This window comes from Nanorana parkeri, unplaced genomic scaffold (assembly GCF_000935625.1).
Source record: "Nanorana parkeri isolate BGI_ZX_2015 unplaced genomic scaffold, ASM93562v1 scaffold252, whole genome shotgun sequence".
NCBI lineage: Eukaryota > Metazoa > Chordata > Amphibia > Anura > Dicroglossidae > Nanorana > Nanorana parkeri.
Window position 1 is genome coordinate 848432 of NW_017306520.1, and position 24225 is coordinate 872656.

The 24225-nt window shown below is 41.2% G+C and overlaps 1 protein-coding gene across 1 annotated transcript; it reads left to right on the plus strand.

Moving 5' to 3' along the window:
• Positions 1-3898: 3898 nt before the first annotated feature.
• APOBEC2 (apolipoprotein B mRNA editing enzyme catalytic subunit 2) lies at positions 3899-14293 on the plus strand. The gene is made up of 2 exons (XM_018556775.1): positions 3899-4047; positions 13714-14293. Exons 1-2 carry the CDS (start codon positions 3899-3901, stop codon positions 14276-14278), a joined length of 714 nt encoding a protein of 237 aa, XP_018412277.1. The 3' UTR covers positions 14279-14293.
• The last annotated feature ends 9932 nt before the right edge of the window (positions 14294-24225 follow it).

The following is a 24225-nucleotide window of genomic DNA, read 5'->3' on the forward strand; positions in this document are numbered from 1 at the left end:
CCCACCAGCTTCAGCGCTCCTTCTCCTGTGCAGCTCTGTGCACAGCTGGTTCTTGACCCCAGGTATGAATGAACACAAAGTGCTTTACATCACTCCCTGTTCATTCATGAATGTCTGAATGGGTAGTAGCACTCACTATAGAGGATTCTACCCATTCATAACTGCATGATATTAAATATTTACTATCACCAGTTTCCGAATGAATGGGAAGCCTGTGTACTGAGTGATTTCCATTCATTTAAAACAGTGGCTGCAGAAAAAGAGATTGAGGACTCTGTGTAAGGAGTCTATTTAGACCCCTGATATTTGCCCCAACCCCCCAACAGTAAAAAAAAAAAAAAAACACCACACACCCACAACAACAGCCCCCGTACACACACACACACACACACACACATTATTAGACATGTGCAAAGGCTAAAAATTCATTTCAGACAAAATGATCAGAAACTGTAATACACCCCCCAGGGGTTAACAAGGTCCTTGGACCGCAGCTGTGGATTTGGCTTTAGAACGGGTATCAGATCGCAGCTCTACCTCCGACGCCCAAGATTTTGATAAGGCTTGGAGAGAGCTGCTTCACATCACACCCCGTTTAGCACATATAAGCCTGCGCTTCACCGGTAAGGTAGGTCTTTAGGGTGAAGCAGGTGGTTAGGTTATGGGTCAGTCTAGCAACTAGCTTGAGGCCACAGATATATGATGTTCACGTATAACAAGGCAGACAGATTAGGTAGGCGTACAGCTATGATGCAGTGTAACTGATTACCAAGCATGCAGGTGATTAGGCATAGGGCTATGCGGTAGGTTATCTTGCAGTACAGCAGACAGTTGAGCAGGCATATAGTTATGCTATAGGTTAGGTTGCAGAAAAGCAGACAATTCAGTAGGCATATGGCTATGCGATAGGTTAGGTTGCAGTACAACAGACAATTCAGTAGGCATATGGCTATGCGATAGGTTAGGTTGCAGTACAACAGACAGTTGAGTAGGCATATAGTTATGCTATAGGTTAGGTTGCAGTACAGCTGACAATTGATTTAGGCATATGGCTATGCGGAGGGTTGAGTTGCAGTAAAGCAGATAATTCAGTATGAGTATAGGAAGTGCTGTGGATCTCCCTACCATAGCCTTATGGCTATGGTAGCAATACTTGCTGTTTGAGGCTCTGCACAGTGTGGAGGGATCTCAGCAACTTCCTCTTCAGTAGTGGGTCCCTGGAGTAGCAGGGCTGTTGGTTTGATCAGCGTCCTGCTTCAATAATAGTGGGACGCCGATCAAACGGCGGACCGCGACTTTATGCCGACTACTCGAGTGAGTGGGCTGAGTCTCGCGGCGCGCCTGCGCATTGCCACCGACGGACCCCGTACGTGAGTGGGAGGAGTCTCGCGGTGTGCCTGCGCAGTTGCGCGTACGGCTCGTTGTCCCGGCCGAGGGGCGATACGAGTATCACAGAAACTAAAAAAAAATGTCATTAGTTTTGTCAAACGAAACAAATATTTATGCTACTTTAGATTTGCCCACCGTCACGTTGATACTGGAGGCGGGCGCATGATGTCACATGATGCTACACGTGCGCCGCGTGACATCACACGCCTGTTGGGGGGCACAATTTTCGGTTCTTTCCTCGGGCGCAAAAGGTGCTAGCTACGGCTCTACCCTATGGTGTTTTTTTTATCTTCTATTTTCCTGTCCATGCTTCTTACAATGCATTGCTCAGTGTCTGAGGGGACGTGCTTACCAGAAAACGTATGGTCTGTATTTGCACAGGATCTTTGCAGGGGCAGCAGCAAAGATCAGGGTGGAATACAGGAGTGGGGAAGGTAACTAAAGGGACCAGCGAGGACCATATTTATATGAGGGGGTTCCTTTCTTAATATAGGTTCACTTAAATGCTTAAGCTAAGTAAAAATGTATCATGTGGTTAAATGTGGCCTAAAATCTACACTACACTAAATTGGCACATATTTTGCCTTTAAATTAGTTAAATAATGGGCTAAGTGTGGTCAAATGTAAAAGTGCCAAATGAATGCTCAGAATATTTGTATTTTCTCGATTTATATAGCACCAACATATTACACAGTGCTTTCAAGTACACAAGTCCCTATCTGCCTTAGAGCTTATACGCTAAGGTTCCTATCACACCCACACGCTGGAGTGAGTTTGGAGGACAAAAAAGTTACCTACCTCTAAGTGTTAGCAATATGGAGGGAAACTGCCGTGATTAAGGAAACCCCACACAAACGTGCTGGAAAAAACAAAAACATACTCCATTTAGACAGTGTCCATGGGATTAATCCAAACCATGATCCAGATTGCCAAGCCAGTATTAGCCATAAAGCCACAATACTGAAACTGATTTTACCATTAGTTGTAACGATCTGGAAACCATTAGGCTATGTAAGGATTGACTAGGGGGTACTAGTGAGCTTACATGTTTCTAAAGCATTTACTATAAAATCAGATTTGTAAGATATTTCTGTGAGTGGCCACCATTATCCTCTTTTCAACATTGAACAAACTTTTCACATGGTGTTTACTACATATACAACGTACAAGTCTATCAAGGTGGGTATTAGTGCTCCTGCAAAATTAAATAGGGTGGGCACCTGTTTCATCCTTCTCCCTTGTTTACTGTAGTAGTAATAGAAAATCATTTTATAGAAAGTATTAAAAAACTCACTTCAACACAGTGAAGAGCCAGAAATTCGAAAAACATGTCCTAATTTGGTGGGCCTAGTTGATGAGATGAGGGTTTAGACCACAGAGGTTGTATACCTATGGATTACAGAGATCTACAGCCTCTGAAGAAATCTTTACATTTTTTATTCAGGAATAAAAGCTGAGTTTACACTTTTTTTCTGTGCTGCTCCTGAATCTAAGCATGTTTCCTTACTGAGGTTAAATTATACCAATGTCTGCTTTCAGCTGACAAGAATCTAGTAGCATATCTACTACTGTATGTACATAGGATTCAAGAATATGTTACTAATCCATTCAATTTCCCATCCCTTATAATAGCATCATGTTTATATTGCACACCGCTGCACTTTTCTGAGAGCTTGCTCTGTTTTTTTTACCTCCTATACATGTACCTACTTTATCTGTCCTTATGTGTGCCATATACTGTACTATACTACAGTCTATGAATATAGTATTATACTATACAAATAAAATCTAATGTATCCTATTAACTAAATGTGGTCTGTTGCAACTAAACACATGATTATGGATTATATTATTTTAAAATGTGAGCATCCACATGACGTTATTTGCTCACATTATCAGTCAGCTGATGGTGATGTTGGTGTTACAATTAGCAACCCAATGTTATAAGATCTGGAAGAAGTTGAAATGCAATCAGTTGTTTAGTGTTGGAATGATAAATATTTGTAATTTTTTATTGTGTCAGATTTGCAGCAATATTTTTCCAATAGCATGCAAAATAAGGCAACACAACTGTATAATGCAAGATGGAAGTTTGTAGAAGAAAACGTGGCTCTTTATTGTTGAACAAACAACTGCTCCTCTAGATCCTGCACCTGTCCATTTGCCTACATTGTTTAAGTGGCTTCTGCACTTTCTGTCACTTCTGAAATAAAGTTGCTTTACAACTGTTTCTTTAGCTGCAGCTTGCAGGCAATGAGGGGGATAAGTGAGTGTTAGGGAGTGGGGATGTCCATTCCACAAAGGTCACCCTGTCACTGTCACTCCTGAGTGCCATATTTAGAACCTGGATAAGACTGTTCTCCACCCATCTCCTCTGTCAGCCCACCCTTGGCACTATCAGTTTACAGCAAGCTTCCCTAACTCTCTATCTGCTGCCTGCTTCTCCCATGATACTTTCCCTTTTCTGCTTTTCTGTGCTTTAATCTATTGATACCATATTTAAATTGACATGTCCCTCAAACAGAACAAATCAGAACCTATCAAGACTCCAGAGGAGCCCCCCCAAAATGCAGAAAATGCTGCAGAAAATGCTGAAGAAAATGGTGAAGAAAAGAAGAAAGAACAGGAAGAATTGCCACCTTTTGAGGTGGTGGAAGGGTAAGTTACTCATGATTTTACACTGTTCTGCTACCAATAGTAATGCTAACATCAATTACATTATAATAGATAACAGCAAGCTGTTAAACTTGACCGATGTGTCCTACCAACAGTTCCACAAGATGTTGTTAATTCAATTCAAATATTTGTTTGATGTCATTTTAACATCATATGATAAATGCATTACATATATTTTATGATCATACTTTAATAATAGCAATTTTAAATAAAAAGGGTTTGGTATTGGCAAGATCATTAATCTTTTAGACGTTTCCATGAGATATGTTTGAACTGCCTGTTGAGGGTCAGGGAATTTTTACTCGGGGGCATTTTTCACAATCATCTGCCATCTTTTTGAAGCAGTGACACTTTCACATTAAAGCCATGCGATTTTGATAACTTTGCAGTCAATATGGTAAATGTAAAAGCACCAGTGTCAGCGCAGAAAGTATTTTGATTTCATGGTAGTTTTCATTTTCAGTAATAATATTCATCTTTAAAATGGGATGACATTTCCTTGCTGGTCAATCAGGCGGTAGGCTACTCATGTTCATAAAATGGAACTTAAATTGATAAGGACTGATTTGTGAAAACTGCCAACAAGGGAAACATATCTGGTAATATTTTTTATAGTAAAAGGTAGTACTATTTTAGTTTAAATTTGCTGACCTGCACAAGAATGGAACAAGAAATCTCATTGGTTGCTTTTGGCATAGTTTAGGGTAATCTGCTCTACTTTTTATATCAGACCTATAATCTTGTTAATGGGCTAAATACACATTTGTCATTTAATGTATATCCATGACATGCTGAATACAGTGTTCACTATGTTATTTTAAAGGGACAAGAAGTATAACATTATATTTATATCATAATTTTAAATATATTTATATATGCATGTACTTAAATGTCTGTTAAAATATGGGACTTTTGCTTGTGCTTGCCAGATTGAAGCACATACAGTGTGGCAAATAATGATTTGATCCCCTGCAGATTTTGTAAGTTTGCCCACTTACAAAGAAATGAAAGGTCTACAAATGTTTTTATCATAGGTGTATTTTAAATGAGAGAGACAGAATATCAACCAAACATCCAGAAAAAACACATGATACAAATGTTATAAATTGAGTTGCAGTTCAGTGAGTAAAATAGGTATTTGATCCCCAAGCAAAACATGACTTGGTGGAGAAACCCTTGTTGGCAAGCACAGAGGTAAGACGTTTCTTGTAGTTGGTTACCAGGTTTGCAGACATCTCAGGAGGGATTTTGGTCCACTCTTCTTTACAGATCTTCTCTAAATCCTTAAGGTTTCTTGGCTGTCACTTGGCAACTCCAAATTTCAGCTCCCGCCATACATTTTCTATAGGATTAAGGTCTGGAGACTGGCTAGGCCACTCCACGACCTTAATGTGCTTCTTCTTGAGCCACTGCTTTGTTGCCTTGGCAGTATGTTTTGGGTCATTGTCATGTTGAAAGACCCATTCACGACCCATCTTCAGTGTTCTGGCTGAGGGAAGGAGGTTCTCATCCAAGATTTTACAATACATGGCCCTGTCCATTGGCCCCTCAATGCGGCACAGTCAGCCTATATCTTTAGCAGAGAAACAGTGCCAAGCATAATGTTTCCACCTCCGTGCTTGACTGTAGGGATGGTGTTCTTAGTATTGCTATTCGGTATCGGCAAGTACCAAAAAAAAATATCGGTACTCGATACCGAAATACCAGCAAATCCAGTGTAACAGTGGATAAAGTTGTATCAAACAGCAAATACCAGCACCGCAAGCCCCCTACCAGCTACAACCTCTTGCATGTTTCACCTGTAGGATTATTCGTAGAGGACGGCTAAGGAATTGGAGCAGTGAGATATCCTTTGGCTCTACATAGGAAGGTAAAGAATTAGTATTTAAGAACAAAAGTGACATGGGAATTTAGTATAGATTTCCAGGTTGTCATTCTCTAATTACTTCAGTAAGATATTAGGTAACATGAGGTTACATTGCATATAGTATAAATGCAATGGTTCTTGTTAGGTAAATGTAGTACAAGAGAATGAAAGCAGGAATATCTACACCATAGGTGAAAGTATAAAGAGCCAAAGGAGCACAATACCAGGCCACACAGCAAGGAGTAGCAATTTACCTGAGGTACCAAAGAGCTGGTATCTATTAGCATTGAGCATAGCACTTTAAAAAGGGCGACCATTCATTCCCTTATGGTGAAACATATGCTTAACAGGTTTTGCATATAGTATGTTTCAGAGTATTATCACAGCCTGAGTCATCAGACCCAGCATTTTAAAAGCATTGGGGGGAAATTACAAAAACTGGAGCAGACAGAATCTGGATCAGCTGTGCATAGTAACCAGTCGCCTTCTATTTTCAGCTTGTTCCGTTAAAGGAGAACTATGAGGTGAGTGAAAATCACTCATCCTCATAGTTCGAGCCGACGTGTGACAATGAAACTGTCACACGTCGGCTCAACACCGCTCCCCGCAGGGATTCCCCCCGCTCCGATCCTCCAGCGCTGACTGGAGGAACGGACGAGGGAGGGGGCGGATACAGCTGGCTCTGCCTCTAGATAGGCAGAGCCAGCTGTCATTCACGCAGCTGGGTGGATCTCGATAACATTGTCGGGATCCGTCCTGGCTGTGGCGGTCTCACTATACCATGAGCTGTAGCTCGCGATATACTGAGCTTCGGTTCACAGGAGGACGCTAGTATATGTCCTCCCGTGACCCTTAAGAGAACTATGGGGAAAAACACTTACCCCATAGTTCTCTTTTAATCTTTGAAAATTAATTATATAAACTGATTGGTTGCTATGGGCAACTGCTCCAGACTTTTCCAGCTCCAGTCTTAGTAAATTTCCCTCAATTAATCTGTAAAACAACCATAGACTTCATACACGGTACCCCTTGAGAAAAATTATTAAGGTAGTATGTTTAAAAATGGATGCTGCTACTGGACTCTGTTCTTTTAAACTAGGTCTCCATCATATTCCACATAACTACTTTGGAGATCCTTTTTGGTCTTTTAGGTTAAAATGTCACCTTTTTTATCCTAAAAGTAAAGTACTATGAATGGGGTCCGTAGACCACACAGGCCCTTGTGCAGCTGCATTCTCTGCACCTCATTAATCCTAACAGGAATGATTGCATTTATTTAGAGTTACACTGTTTGCTGGTTCCAGTACAATGGAATGGTGCAATGCCCTTGATTCACTAACTGGAAATATATGATTCTCATGGGAATCTGAGCTGGTTAAACACATGGAGAACATATGTTCCTCTTCATTACCCCCATCCCCCAACCTCTTGCAATAGTTTAGAGAGCAGTTAACTTGTGTAGAAGAATCCTAGTGTTTGCTGTCCACATCTCTGTTTATAATACTATATCTTGTAGAAAACTTACAATGGTATCAGTGAATGTTATCAGCAGTCTCATATGATATGTCCATGTTTCATGAATATGAACCCATGTCACCCTGAATATGGGTGTAACATAAAACATGGTCCAAAAGGCAAACTTAGCCTTTAAATAAACTTTTCATCTTTGGTAAAACAAGCTTTATTTTTGTATTTGACCATTTCAAACAAATCATGTATTGCAGCCCATCGGGTTAACTATCCATATGCATGTAGCCTTAGATACAAAATCTGGTTAGGTATATAACATACATTTTAAAAAATTACCTGCCACATCCAATCCTTCTTTTGCACTGCCTACCTAAATGTACCATTTCACATTCATTTTAATTAACACAAAAGCCCTGTATTCACATTATACATGTAATTATATTATTGCCATATCCCATTCCAGATATATTCATTAACCTAATTTATTATTTGTGTATTTATTTTAAATATCATTTAGATCATACAGTATTAGAGATGGGCTCGATGTTCGAGTCAATCGTGAGTTCGACTCGAACATCGGCAGTTCGTGTGTTAGGTGTCACCCCACAAGGCGCTGTGCCTTGTGAAGCCCTGATTGGCTAAAGCCTTGCACCTGACCACAGGGCTTGTGGGGAAGAGGCCCTTGTCCCCATCGACATGGGGACAAGGTGCTTCTCCAGGGGCGACCATGGAAAAGCACCCTCCCAGCGCCGAGGGCATGTGGCCTGGTATCGCGGGGGGTGATTGCTTGTCTCCCCCCCTTTCCTGCCCTGCCAGAACTGTGCTTGGATCAAGGGACTGGTATGGAATTTTAAGGGGAACCCCAATTTTGGGGGTGGTGTTCCTCCTTAAAATTCCTACCAGACCTTAAGGGCCTGGTATGACTTTGAGGGGGGACCCCGCACACTTATTTTTTTGTTTTTTTATATGGCGTCTCCCCTAAAATTCCTACCTAAGGGTCTGGTATGACTTTTGGGGGGAACCCCATGCTTTTTTTCTCTTTTTTTTGTCTCTTTTTTTTTAAATGGGGTCCCTCCTAACATTCCTACCAGAGCTAAATGGTCTGGTATTGTTTGGGAGGGGGAACCGCTTTTTTTTCCCCTTAGAAATGCCAGCTTTGCTGCAGCAGGTTCTATACATTGTACAGATGCGCAACTTTACAGACAGTTTAAGGGGATTCCCCCAGGCATGATATTTAAAGGAATTTTTCATTTTTATTGTTTCACTTTAAGTGATGTTGAAATCACTGCTCCTTTAACAACGGTATTTAAAATAAAAAAATGTCATTTTTTCATGTCCACAGTTCTAGCCCCATAGACTTGCATTGAGTTCAAGTTCAAATCCAAACTTTTCCCATGTTCTAAAGTTCGAATTCGAACCAAACAGGGGGGTGTTGGGCCCATCACTATGCAGTATATGTAGATAGACCAAAGATTTCTTATTTCTGTCATAGATGGGACAGTTTGTAAGGCAAGATCGGCATACTAGTGGTGCCCAGAGTTCCTAATACACACTATTCCCACTAAGAAAAGCACAGGATGGTTGGAAGGCTCTGCCAACCAGTGCTTCTCATGCTTAGTGCTATCTAGAGCTGTGATGTCATGTCTGGTGACGGATTGTAGAAGTGTGTAAGCAGTTGCAGACTGTGCAGGTTCGGGACAGATACCTGTCTGTAAAGCTGGCCATACACCTATAGATTATCTGCAGATTTTATATGGTCAGATGGAAAAAGTGCAACAGATTCCTCCATCTACACTAAATTGTGTGGATGGAGGAATTTCCCACTGGCCAAGCTATGGTATCTTGCTAGTTGGCCCCGCTGGCTGTCAAAATACCTGAACAATGCCTGCATCCATCAGATTGTTCAGGTATTTTGAGAGCCAGCGGGGCCGACTAGCAAGATACTATAGCTTGGCCCAGTGGGAGATTCCTCCATCCACACAGTTTAGAGTAGATGGAGGAATCTGTTGCACTTTTTCCATGTGACCATAGAAAATCTGCAGATAATCTATTGGTGTATGGCCAGTTTAGGAAGAGTACAGGAGGAAGTCCCTGTGAGAAGAGCATTGCATGGTCAGTAGGCCAGAGGCCATTCTAGTAGCTCAAGACACAGCTAGAATTGCTAACTGTAGCAGAGCTGCACACTTGAGTGGTTTGGACCTGGTTCAAAAGCCTATCATAATATGTCTTAATCAAGAGTTTATAGGTGCACTCTATAAATGGAAGTACACTAAAAAGTTTTACACTACTGAGTACAAAGACAGCCACAGGGAACTACTAGCCAATTTCTATCTGCTAATCAAATTGGGCCTATTACCATTTGATGAAAAAGCATGTTTCACTGCTAAGGCTACCTGTGAAAATACTTTTTCTTCAAAGTAAAATCAATCAGATTGGGGTGCTGCTGCTGTATGTAAGACAAGCTAAATGTAAAAAAAAAAGAAATTCCACTGGCAAATATGTGCCATACTGTTCCGATTACCCCCCATCCCCCCTCTCCTTCCATTAAACTTCAGCTGAATTTGACTTTAAGTGCAGGTTTACAGGAATTTTTGAGCAAGATTCACTACTCTTGGTGAATCATACCTGGGCAGATTTCCCATCACTATTTGTAGTACAAGTTTTTACATAGCAATGTTACTGTTCCTAAAGCCGCCATCTCTTACTGTTGCTCTCAACTCATGCATACTGAATGCAAAATTTCATTTTCCATTAGAAAAGATTTATTGCAACAAGCTAGAATATGTCTCTGACTGACCTTGTGTTTGAAATAGCCATGCTACATTCCAAAAATTATACAAATTTGTGATGCTCATATCGGTGTCATTGCTTCAAAATAGCAAAGCATTAGTCCAGTCTCGGGTATTGTCCACTTCAATCCCTACCCCCAAGCTAGACAGTAACCATGCTCAAATCTCTAACAATACATTTGGCGACTCCTATTTCTGCTGTGAGATGTTCAGGATTAATATAGCGATGACAGATGATAGGAGAAGCCTACAGCAAAGCTAAAAATATCTTCAACATTTCTGTGACACAGAGAGGTTACAGTGACAGATGCTTTTTGCAAAGCATTACAATCACACAGGCAGAAGGGAGTACATTTTGTTATCTCTGACATGGGCAAACTTACGCAGAAAGAAACTATTTCACATGGGATGCATTTATCTCTCTCCAGTAGAACACAAATGCGAGCATGTTATGCATTGTATAATCAAGTACATATGGTAACATATGAAAGAAAGATCTGATGGACAGTAATGCTTTTGCAGGCAACACAATACAGAAAGCTATTTAACAGATATTAAAGGAAGAATTTCGTTTGCCCTTGTGGGAAGAACTTGTCCTTTCTCCTATATGGTGACAGTGACAGGTGGAATAAATTATGGTGAATGTGATCTCTTTATTGGCATTTGCGGACTTTAACTTCTGTGCTATGATATAGACATCCTAATTATTATAAAGGGTCATAAATGTACATGACAGGGCACTATAGCCCAACTTCCATCTCAAAGGCTGTTCCAGTAATGAGGAATTTGCCTTTTTAGAATAACAGCCATCACTGTCACATACACATTGCTTGCATACCATTTACAAAATTATTTGCCAAATGCTACAGCTGCATACATCATTATGTCTTCAGACAGTATTGCTGGGTCCTCCTTGCTGCTGGCTGCCAAAGCAATGACACAGCTTGCTATGTCTGTAGTTACATTTTAAAGCCCAATTCCAGCCAAAACTCTAACAGAGGAGGGTTATACCTTCCATCAGGTTTTTATTGCCATCTATACTGTATTCCAAATGGATATGGAAATATTTAGAAAACAGAAGAGAGACCGCAAAAAAAAAGACCAAGCAGTCCATTGAGCATTGAGAAAGTGATTTTTTTTTTGGGTTGGTGTTTGAGTATAGACCTGTGGTTATTCCAAGCTTGCTTACATTGACTTTCTGTTAACTGACAAGTCTTTCAGTAACATAATACTTTATAAGGTATATTTTGAACTTCTGTTAGTTTGTGGTCATGCCCCCATGTTCTTGACCTTAGCGTTATACTGAAATACTGTCTTCCATACCTTCTTCTATACTATCTTCTATACCCTTGGTTCTCAAGTGGTGGGTCGTGTCCCAAAAGTGGGTCGCGACCCCGTGTTTAGTGGCTCCTGACGCCTTGTTCAGTGGGTCGCCACAAGCCTGCCACTTTTCTAGGTGAGAGGCTCCTCTGCCTCCCCCTAGCGCAGCACTGTCAGTTCTCGCACCAAGCAGCCATTCAAAATATGCTGCCCGGTGCTGAGTGTCAGCTTGAGGTGTGATGAGATGGCTCTATGGCCACGAGGGAGCTCCATCCATACGTGCATTGCTTTCAGCTCCCTCAGGGCCGGTGCAAGGATTTTTGCCTACACAGGCTAAGGTGCATTTTTGCGCCCCTCCCCCCCTGCTGTAACAGTACGGAGGACCGCAAAATATGTTGAGCAGGACCATAAACTAACACTAACCGGACTCCCTTTCCACTAACACTAGCTGCACTCCCTATTCACTAACACTAACTGGTTAAATGATTCATAGTACAACTACATGTTTTTTTTTTTTCAAATAAGTTTTATTGAATTTTCACAGTAGTACAACGTGGAGACAATAAAACATTAAACAACAATCGAACAACCGGAACATCAAACTGACTGAGTAACCATATAACAAAATAGCAAGGTAACACGCGATACGTGGCCTGAGGGACGCGTGCAGTCATAAATTGACAGCCACGGGTTCCTCCTCTCTCGGGAAGGGTCAGGTGGCAGACTGATGGAACCGATAGGACACACAAGGGATGGCATTCAGTTCCTCCGGCATCCGTGGGGGGATGAGGTGTATGCAAGGTGCATAAGGGGGATCGATTCGGGGGATATGGGGGGTCAGGGGATTGAGACATCAGACCGTGTATCACATCAGCCAATGCAGCGTATACTCAGCCTTCAGATGACGATTCTGGATGGGAGGCTAGGTGATCGCCGTCTTCGACTTGCTTCAGTGCCATTTTGAGGGGCAACACGGTTTAGTGGAGTTCCAAAATAGGATGCCGTTCAGGGGCCGGTGTCTCGAGGCGGATGAGGAGATGGGGTTCGGTCTGACGGGCGTAGGGTTAATGTGATTCGGAGGGTAATATTCCTGCATGAGGGAAAAGGGGTCTCCCCGTGTGACCCTCGGTCGCGGTCAGTTGAGCCAGCTTGAGGAGCAACGATGATGGGTAGTGAGAGTGGTCTGGCGTGTTTCCGTGGGTTCAGTACTCTGCGTCATTCCGTCCTCCAGGTCGGTGAGGTGAGCCGGTGTCTGTCTGTAGTGGACGCGTGTAACGTACATGTACTACGTACTACATATAGAGTACACTGCAACAATAGATTTACAATTATCCTCAGCTAACATGAATGGGTTAAATGATCTATAGTACATAACAATAGTTGTACTACGGATCATTTAACCCATTAATATTAGCAGGGGATAATTGTGAATCTATTGCCGGCAGTGTATTGGGAATGTGTACCTAATATATGTACTACATATAGAGTATACACTGCCGACAATAGATTTACAATTATCTTCTCCTAACATGAATGGGTTAAATGATCCGTAGTACAACTACATGTTATGTACATATTATGTACTATGGATCATTTAATCCATTCATATTAGCAGAGGATAATTGTACATCTATTGTCTGCAGTGTGTACTCTATATGTGGTACACTGCAGACAATAGATGTACAATCATCACCTCCTAATAATCATTAGTTCTTAATAGGGACCCCGCTTGCCCTCACTTACTGCTCGATGAAGGTTGCCTCGCTGGTGAGGTTGTAGTCAGCGCGGTGCGGGAGAGCAGCGGCGAGTCAGCGCTGGTCCGGTGGGAGGAGCTCCAGGTGGGGTCCTAACTTAGCTGGCCGGTGACTGCCAGAGGTGCCGCGCGTACGCCCTCAGGTGGTCCCTTGTCTTGCCTTGCGGTAGCGCCGGGCCTGAGCTCCCACACGTGGGTACGCCCTCACTGGAACGCACGGTACCCAAATGCCATGCGTTCCATTGCAGTGCAACTTGGGTCGCGACTTAATGACCAAGGACAAATGTGGGTCCTGAGGTTACACAGGTTGATATCCACTGTTCTATACCATCCTGAACCTTATTTACACCCTTAATGCAGGTTGGAGCTAGGCTTTAACAATGTATATGGTTTTAATAACTCATTACCTGTAATAACCTATAATAACTGTATCTAATTTCTATCTCTAGGAGTCGCATACCAGCCTCTTCTTTTATGTTCCAGTTTAAAAATGTGGAGTACAGTTCTGGACGAAATAAAACTCTCCTGTGCTACACTGTGGAACGAGGAGAAGGTCAGATCTTCCGTGGGTACTTAGAAGATGAACATGTCTCTGCCCATGCAGAGGACGCGTTCTTCACCAATGTCTTGCCACAATATGTCTCTTCCAATCCAGTTGCTGTAACCTGTTATGTGTCATCTAGCCCTTGTATCAACTGCGCTGCTTGCATCGCTCGGTGCCTGCGACGTTACAAAACTTTGAAGCTTCAATTGGTTGTGGCCCGGTTGTTCCAGTGGGAAGAATCAGAGATCCGTGGGGCACTGCGAGGCATCACCTCTGCGGGCTGTAAGCTTCGGATGATGAAAACTGCAGACTACTTGCACGTATGGCAACAATTTGTGGAGCCTGACATCATCCTAGATGATGAAGGGATTGCTGAGCAACCAAGTGAGCAAGGAGCCTTTATCCCCTGGGAGGATTTAGACGAAAATGCCAAATATTACGAGGAAAGGCTTGCTGAAATTATACGATAAACAACTGTTGTGCCCCTGAAATGCTACAGTGCAATGCGGAGCAAATAATTTTGGCCTGCCTTGTTACTTTTATTACAAATGTTATTTTCGGTCATCAGAATTACAATGTTTTAATCATTGTTTCTCCACTGGAGGGAATTATTAAATACTACCTTTTTACTAAGATGAATTTGCTAGTTTAGTGCAGTCGCAATAAAATATGAATTATGATGCATACAGATGTAAAATGTACATTGTTATTTTGAGATGTTCATGAATTCTTGGAGATGATCACATTTATACACATATTGAGAATGAAAACTATAATGTCAAAAATATTGCGTTTAATGGTTTCTGTAAACTTTTTTTTTTTTTATTACTCTTATGAATTGTAGTTAATAATGGATGGAATACAGTATATACTGCTGACTTATTCTCTTCAGTAATAATTCAGTCATAAATATATATATTTTTAATTTCAAACATCAATCATTTCAAATATACTAGAGGTAGGCCATGGTACAACATGTGACTATTTAGCCTAAGCATTGCATTAACACACATGCGATAGGGCAACGTGTTATTGTGTGTTCAAGGTGTGTTAATGCTGCTCTGTTCATTTTTAGTTGGCTGGTAATGCACGTTAACACACAAAAAAGTGGATACAAGCCTTTTTTTAATGCAGCACACCACAATAAATGACATGCATGTTGTGGTGAGCTGCAGCAAATGTGTGTTTCCTAATACTATAGTTGTGCTATGGGGTGCCATTAGTTGTGGATTTTGGCACCCCAAACACCGCACTACAGATTGTGCATTACTGTTAAAAATGTGTTTTATTGTGTTACCACACTGAACAGGCCTGAATGGGTCTTACGTTTTTTTAAGACCACTTTAAATAATCTAGTGAGCTATAGGGATAGTGATTAATAACAAGGAAATTGCTCAATAAACCCAGCTGGCAGTTTGAAGATAACACCCTACACGGGTGAAAACATAGCACTGGGTAAAATGAATGTTAAGCACTGTAATAATAAATTACATTTAAATTGGATCTACTCATTAGATCAGCCTCCCTTCCAATCCAAGTCACTGCTTGATAGCTGTAAAAAACATATATGTGGGAAAAAAGTTAGAAAGCATACTTGCATTACTGCCAGAGGAGAAGGTGGCATCAAGATCCTTCTGCGAAAATACCGGAGAATGCGGAGATTCTCAAATTTTTAATACCCAGTACACCCACGATTTCACCAGAAGGATTATAGCATCACCCTGAACAGTGCAAAAGCTGTCTGTAAGGTAGGTATATTTTCTAACTTTGTTTCCCACAGGTATGGTTTTTGTTTTACAGCTACCATGCAGGGATTTAAATTGGATGCGAAGCCTGAAGTAATAAGTGGATCTTGCATTTACTTCACATTACATATATCGAATACTGTGTAACCATTATTTTTACACATATCTGCATTTATTAATTTTTAGTCATCTGGCATATGAAACAGTGGGCCAAAATGGGTGACATCCTCAAGGGGTCATATTATTTCTACTGAGGGCCATATCTACTTCATTAAAAACAAAAAAGAATATAGTACTTCAATAATTGAAATTATAGTAAAAACTGCAACATATAACTGCAGCACTCAGCACAGAGATGGTGTTCCCAAGAGATATAAGAAATATCAGCGCTATAACTGTAACATCTACTAAAAGCTAAATGATCATTTTTGGGTACACTGATTATTTACCTGGTCATGTCCTCTTGTTTTTCCTTACCCTTACTTTATCTTTTCATTTTCCATCTTCTAGTGCTTCCATTTACTTCTTCTCTGCATACATATCTTCTTCCTTTTTTAAGGTACATGTTTTCTGTGCTTAATATTTCCAACACTCTGTTAGCACTTCTTTATGTTTCTGTTTCATACTGTCCTCCTTTTCAACTGCTATTAGTATGTTCATTGATGAACCCGTGTCATGTTTTTTTGTGCCAAATACCTTGGTACTTGTAGGTTTTAGGATAACTAAACCTAAGCAGGAGAAATTTTATGTATTGCAACTTAGCAGTTCTTAGAATTAGTGGCTTTATTAGTTTTCTTTTTTTCAGGCTAAGAAAATGTTTAGCAGGTACAGAAAATACCTATTGACCTCCCAGAAATGCAGTGTCTTTGTCACTTCCTGTAAACTGAAAGGATAGTGCCAAGGACCTTATCTTTATTGTGTAAACTATTAATCCCAACCCATGTAAGTGAGATAGACAAGGTACACATGCTTGTTCATGGCTCCATCCATATGTACAGTGCCTGACTGAGCGTAGCGACCCCAGGAGAGGAAGTGTGTTATTTCAGGTTAAAATGAAGGATAAAGCTTAAAAAAAGAAAACCAATGCAGCCACCACATCTAAGGACTGGTAAGTTTCCATATATTACCGTATTGTTTTGGGGTTTTGCTCTAAATGTCTGAATATTGAGATATACTAGAAGCCAAACTGTACTGTCAAATAATGTACACAGAACTGGAGTGACAATGCTAATCGATCCAGTAAATTTCAACAGTTTATTTGTTTTATTGTGTTCTGGGTGGTTTGGAAAAGAATGGCTGCCGTGGACATGTTTGTGTTCCACTGATTTGTCAGAATTAAAAGTGTGTTGAATATTTCCTAAATTTGTTTACTTGTGCTCTTTTTGAGGGACATTTCCAGTTTTGCTTTCACCAGCATGTTACTTCAGGCATTTTATAAATTATTCATGTGTATACAGTAGTGAGGAAGGGTAACAACTTATTTTATCTGTATATTGCTGTCTATGTCCCCACTGAGAAGAGTTCCCCTTCTTTCATTTACTAGTAACAGTGGTCACAGACAGGAAGGGGGAATAAATCTTTCTAGCAGAATGAAACCACAAAGCTACTCATCCACTCACATGTTATTTCTCATCTCGACTATTGCAACTCCCTCCTCATTGGCTATGCCTCCTTCAGTCTATCATGAATGCTGCTGCTAGACTCATCCACCTGTAGCACCCTGTAAACAGGAGTGCTATTAAATGTAGTTATTGTCAGATTGTAACCAGTCTGATGCTGATCTATAGTGCATACTCATTTGGTTTCTACTGCGCAATCTGTGGTTGTTTGCATCTGCCTGCTGCTGGGTGTGTAACCAATAGGGGATTGTTTTGAGTATCTGTGTCTCCTTGGCCAATCACTGGCAGGTTCAGGCCAGTGGTGCATGCTGGGAGCGGACATACATTTTCCGGGTGGACCCTGCGTGGGGGCGAGGCTGCTATGGACTGTCTGATTTGGCTAGGGATGAAGCCTGGGGACTAGCCATGTACTTACAATGAGGCCTGAATCAGGGGGCCCAGTGGCTACTACTGATACTGAGGATTAACAAGACTGATGACTTCTGACCTGTACTGCTTTGCCAGTTGTTCTTTACACAGATTGCCGTATCTGGCTTAAACGTGTTAGTCTGTGAATGGCAGCAGTTACTATGTTCTACTGATGAAGGAGTTTACATCAGCCTGGATGGTCCTCACCCTAACCCTCTCTCCCTGAAGTTCAGCAATAAAGTCTCTCAGCATTCATCTCCAGTCTGGACTTCGCTTTGTCGGTCACCACAGAGGGTGGTAAGTGCTATTGGGGCAGCAGGTTGCTAAAAATCCCTAGACAGCCTATGGAAGACCCATTCATCCAGCAGCTCCTTAGCTGGTGAAGCTACACACCTAACCAACCACTCAGTGCCTGCACCCTCCTGCTGCCAATCCCTCCACTGGCTTCCAATCACCCAAAGGATAAAATTCTAAATATTAACAAGCACTTACAAAGCGATCCACAAGTCTGCCCCCTGGCTATATCTCCAACCTTGTCTCAAAGTATCACCCTCACCATTCACTCCACTCCTCCTAAGACCTCCTGCTCTCTAGCTCCTTCATAAACTTCTCCCATGCTCACCTCCAGGACTTTGCTAGAGTCTCTCCCATCCTTTGGAGCGCCTTACCCCAACCTGTCCAGCTATCTCCTTTTCTGTTTGCCTTTAGGCAATTCCTGAAAACTCATCTTTTCAGGGAAGCCTGTCCCGCCTCAACCTACACACTGAACTATCACTTTCTCAAAAATTCACCCCTAACAGCTACCACCTCTTGTATCACTTGCACCTCACTTTTAGATTGTAAGCTCTCATGGGCTGGGTCCTCGTTACCATCTTGTCTTGAATTGTATTGTAACTGTAATGTCTTCCTTATATTGTAAAATGCTGAGCAAACTGTTGGCACTATACACTGAGTGGCCAGATTAGTATGACCATCCCATCAGTACTTCGTTGGGCCACCTTTTGCCTTCAATACTGCGGCGATTCTTCTTGGCATTGACTCCACGAGATGTTAAAAGGTGATGCGAGGAATCTGACACCATGCCTGATGAATAGCACTGTCCAGTTCTGTGAGATGTGATGGTTGTGGAACCAGCTGCCTGATGGCTCTTTCAACTTCATCCCACAAATGCTCAATTGGATTGAGATCTGGTGATTGTGGGGGCCACCTAAGCAAGGTAAAGTCTCCCTCATGTTCTTGAAACCACTCCTGCACAATACGAGCACTGTGACATGGCGCATTGTCTTGTTGGAAGAAGCCATCTCCATTGGGATACGCCATCAACATGATAGGATGAACTTGATCAGCAACGATACTTTGGTATGTTGTGCTATTCAGACGTTGTTCCACACGAATTAAAGGGCCAAAATCATGCCAGGAAAACATGCCCCAAACCATAACACTGCCCCCACCAGCTTGAAGGGTTGTACTCATGCATGTGGGGTGCATGCTTTCATGCTGTTCCCGCCAAATTCTCACTCTGCCATCTGCATGATGCAACTGGAAACGTGATTCATCGGACCACATGACTTTTTTCCAATGCTCGACTGTCCAATCCTTGTGTTCCTGTGCGAATTGGAGACGTTTTATCTTGTTAACTGCAGACAGCAAAGGTGTTCGAACAGGCCTTCGGCTTCCATATCCCATACGATGCAGTGTATGGCGAACAGTGCGTTCAGAGATCATTTGAGAGGATCCCTGATTAAGATCTGCAGTAATTTGATGCACTGTTGCCCTTCTGTTGTCTTGTACCAGTCTTGCCACTCTCCGTTCTGCCCTAACATTGACTAGTCGCTGACGGCCACAATTCGCACGTTCAGACCCAGATTTTCGGCTGACAGTCCAGTCTTTAAACACTTTAACAACAGCTGCTCTTGAACATTTAACGAATTCTGCTGTTTTGCTGATACTCGCTCCATGGCTCCGAGCGCCAACAATCATCCCACGTTCAAAGGCTGTTAAATCGGGTTGTTTACCGATATCTAAAAAATCACTTCTACTGTCATGCTAAACAACCTGCTGCCCTATTTATAATGGTCTGGCCCTCTGGCAACTTCAGCTCGAAATTATAGAATTATAGCTAATTTGCCTACAAACATCAGGTGGTCATAATAATATGGCCACTCAGTGTATAAATCCTGTAAAATAATAATAATAGCAGTAATAATAATAATAATAATAATAGGGACAACGACAGCACCATAAATATTTTATTAGTAGGGCAGTGAAGGTTTAGAACCTCTGTCAGGGTTTTATCAATGCCTGCATCTTCCTTTACTTTCTGAACTAATTACAGAGATCAGAAAGTTGTGAAGATTATTCCAGTCAGAACAGAAAATTGATAGATGAATACTAGAAACACGGCTTGCTTAGGGCTTCAATATTTAGTTCAAGGATAGCTGTAAGGAAACCAAATCCACCCTACTCCCTTGTGTCAGCAATATGAGGATCTAGGCTAGATCATCTAGCAACTTCTTTTGCTTAAAGAGGAAGTAAACTTTTCGCCTGCCATGGCCTTTGATAAAGTGAAAAGTGTTTTTAATGTGTTTAGATGAAACACTTGAAATCTTTAGGAATGCTGAATTATGTTTTACTTGCTTAGAAGGACATTACATGTGAATACAGCGTTATGCAGGAAACATATATATAGGAAAAACTTCCTGTATATCATTGATAAGCATGCACATAGAGAATCAAACATTGCACTATACTGTCATCTACAGCTCAAAAGATATTTTGCAGTCAGTACATGTCAGTATATGGTGTTGCATTTCCAACAAAAAGGTGACACAGACTGTGATCATTCTCCTTTTATAAAAACTGGCAGTGTGTCCATTCCTGAATGGGGCAGGTTAAACTCCTTCACATGCATTTAATATATTAAGTGTGATATAAATGCGAAAAATAGGTTATTGGTTTTCTTAAAAAATATCTGTATAAAAGAAAAAAGTATTCAAGCTTAAAGAATAAATATACTTTACATAAGAACCTGATAAATGCCCTACACCTGTCCTTAACACCAATATAACCAAACCCGGCGGCGGGGGCAGTGATGGTGTATTACATTCAAGAGAATCTGTATAGCAGATAGTCCAACACAATGCAGGCTAAGTATGTTTGGGTACATGCATTACACGAGAATTGGAATACAGATTGCCCTGAACTATTTTAACAAGGGACATGGGGGTTGGAGAAGGATAGGTAGGGAAAGAAAGGGGGGTAGAGTCTGCAGGGGTCAATGAGACCATGGATATCCTGGCATTTAAATAAGCTGTAGAAAAAAGTGTTTAGTTATAGACATGGAAGGAAGTGTATGGGGAGGGAGTGGTCAGGATCTGCACAACTACACCCACCATCAGTGGCATAGGAACATAGAGTTACACAAGGAGTGTAACTAATCAGTTACTAGGCGACCACAGTCAAATACCTTTGCAGAGATTTGAATGCCAACCAACCTGTCCAAGTCAGAATTTAGAATACGTATCTTGTTTATGATGAGCTTGGGACCATTGCAATATTTTAAATTCATGCCCCCCCCCCCCCCCCCCCCCCCCCGCCCCACCATTCAGCCGAAGACCACTTCCACCAAGCCTCCATTAATAAGCCTCCATTCACATATTTGTGATGCCGTACACACTCCCACATCACATGTTGTAATGTTAGGGGTTCTGTGGTGCCATTGTTTCCTAATTGCATCCCAACACATCACGCATCACATTTGCGTTGTATCGCATCACATCACATTTTTTTTAAAAGGTGTACGCACTTCTTTCAGTGCAATTTAGCTAAGGTACCACGGCACACAACAATGCACTTCTGTGACTTCTGTGATGTTGCATGGCAGTGGTATGAACGGATGCAAAATATTTAAAAAATACATGTCAGTTTCTGCTCTCTGAAGTAACAATGCTATCTCCCCATCTGCCAATGATGTGGGAGTGTTGCCACCTTTCTATGTAATTACTACAGGTAGCCATGCTTTTATCCAATCTGCTGCAGTCAACACCCTCTGCTACTTGATTGACAGCAGATCTGACCATTTAGCATCTGTGACTTCCTGCTTCAGTGTTGTGCCTCTTACAACCGCAACCAACTTCTACCCTACCAGAGCCCTGGTGGCAGGTATGAAATCACTGAGTTATCTGTCATGTGACTGTGAAAGCAAGTTAAAAAAGGTATTTATGTATTTGTTTTTGTTTTTAATTACAAAACCTACAAAGTATAAATGTTGTATACCTGTACCATACCCTTTATGTAGTGTTCAAGTATATTTTAACATGAAGCTTGCAGTGGGAGGACTATATTTATGTAAAAAACTATCTAATTAGTTGGGCTTCTGAACTTAGACTTCAGAGGAGCAGTACATACCTTGACAAGCACTTGCCACAGACATTGTGAACTGGGGAATAAAAGACTTCTAATGTCAACTTAAGCAGTCAGCCGATTTTATCTGTTTTATGATTTAAAGATCTGGTTCAAAGTGCATTTTCCCAGTCTTTTGTGCATTGAACACACATCCTACCAGCAAGCTGCAGTAGGTAGGGTGGTTGGGTGACATAAGTGCAATCTGTTCATCTGTGTCAAGCAGAGGCATCTGAAAATTCCATATCCAGGACTTGTTTACACAAGCCGGTCCAACTTGCACTGCACATTTTGAATGCATTGGGGGATATGACACCAGGTAGTATGCTAAATATCCTTTGGAGAACAGTCATGATTGAAAACTGTGTCATTTCTGCCTACTTTTGAAAATTGCTTCTGATCATCTTCTTCCTTCCCCTATTCTTGTGTGACATCAACCTCCCTCAACAAGTTACTGACTGCAATGCACAGCAAATTCGGTCTGAACTTAACTCTTACCTTGCTGCATTTATATCAGCATAAACTTGGATATTAAGATAATAGATTACATTGTTTATTGTCACAGTTCTCCCTACTGAGAAATCAACATGTGACACACATGGTAGAGATTACAGGAACATACCTTGCTATTATAATCAATTCATTACTCACCCTGCAGGTCATTGAGTATATTGCAGGGTGAAATTTCAGGATTTCAAAATTCAGTCAGAATGTTGCAGGTAAACCTATACAAGAGATGGTTGTTCCAACAATTTTAAGAGGGCACTGGAGGAGGCTCAGACTGAGGTGGGAGCATCAGTTTCAATAAACTGCCACAAGAAAGTACTTCCTGGTGTACTACTGAGTATCTTTCTATCCTGTATATGTTTCAATATGACCCAATATATGGAAAACAGATCTTTTTTTAAAATTCTGTTAGAATACCTTTTAAAATAACCAAAATGCTGCATGAGTGTTATTCCATATCCGAAATTAACCATGCAGTCCTTATTTCTGTATTTCTATAATGTTTTTTTCTATTTTGCTAGTTGATAGAAGAGGAAACCACACTGGGAACGGGGAGGAGTTAACCCTGTTGGTGATAAGAGGACTGTAATCCTGCTCTAGCAATTACATGGTGGAATCTCTGTGTTTGGGTTCCTGGGTGTGCTTACTTGCTGTGATCATTATGAGGGGGCATCATCATCTGTATTTAAAAAAAAAAAAGAAAAAGGAAAATCACATATTCATACATTTTTTTATAAGCATTTGATATTCATTCTGCCGTCACAGAATCATGTATTTAATTATAGAAAAAATGGAAATATTTCAAATGAATATAAACATTGTACGTGTTTTATTTGAAAATTAGCAATTTATTAGTCTATCAGTAGTGTGTGAACAGATGTATCAACAGACTGTGAACATGATATTTACTGCACCACTCTCATGAGAAGACACCTTTTCTCTAAATATTGTGAAACATGGTTAAACAACATAATGTCGGAACTGTGATGGAATACCACAGCACCAGCAATCAGAAGAATCAAATCTGTTAACGCGTGGTGCTACACCATGTGCTCCACTGAGCAATTTTTGTTGACACTTACCACAATCAACATAACAGAAGAAAGTTTGAATGTTGTCACTTTATGTTGTATCGTAAACTGGTTAAAACCTTACATATAGTACAATACAGTTCTATATATCATTTTACACTAACCATAACCTATTTTAAGATTTGCAAAGATCTGTAGATAATATTTCCTGGGATTTGTTCCTGAGTTCAGCAATTGGAACATCGACTTATACTCTTATTTCTCAGAATGTAATTCTCCACTTCTAAAGAGTAGGATACATCCATGTCAAGTCTGGAGGGCCATACATGAAGTTAAGGTAAGACATTTATTGAATCACCTACACACAATTACAGTGCATATTGCCAGACACCATCAGATGTTTCTGGGCTGCACAATTAGCCAGTTCCCCTTGCTACTGTATATCCATCAGCACTAAGGTATTAAAAATGCAAGGTATTAAAACTCAATCCCATCCGTTGCAGATGCAGACTTGCTTTCAACAATTGGCCTCACTGCTCATGACAGAAGGCCATTTACTTCATCCTCCAGAAGTCCATTCCATTATGACTCTTTACACAGGGCGCTAGGTCTTAGAGGCCTATTGTCCTCTCTGTACCCCCAGGGCCGGATTTGCTCTCCCTGCCGTCCCAAGGCCAGGTTCCACAATGCGCCCCCTCCCCGCCAA

Excerpts from the sequence above, each read along its gene's own strand:
- APOBEC2 (XM_018556775.1), top strand. The coding sequence starts at position 3,899 with ATGTCCCTCAAACAGAACAAATCAGAACCTATCAAGACTCCAGAGGAG. Across the intron at positions 4,048-13,713 it reads CCTTTTGAGGTGGTGGAAGG|GAGTCGCATACCAGCCTCTT; the intron begins GTAAGTTACTCA and ends TTCTATCTCTAG.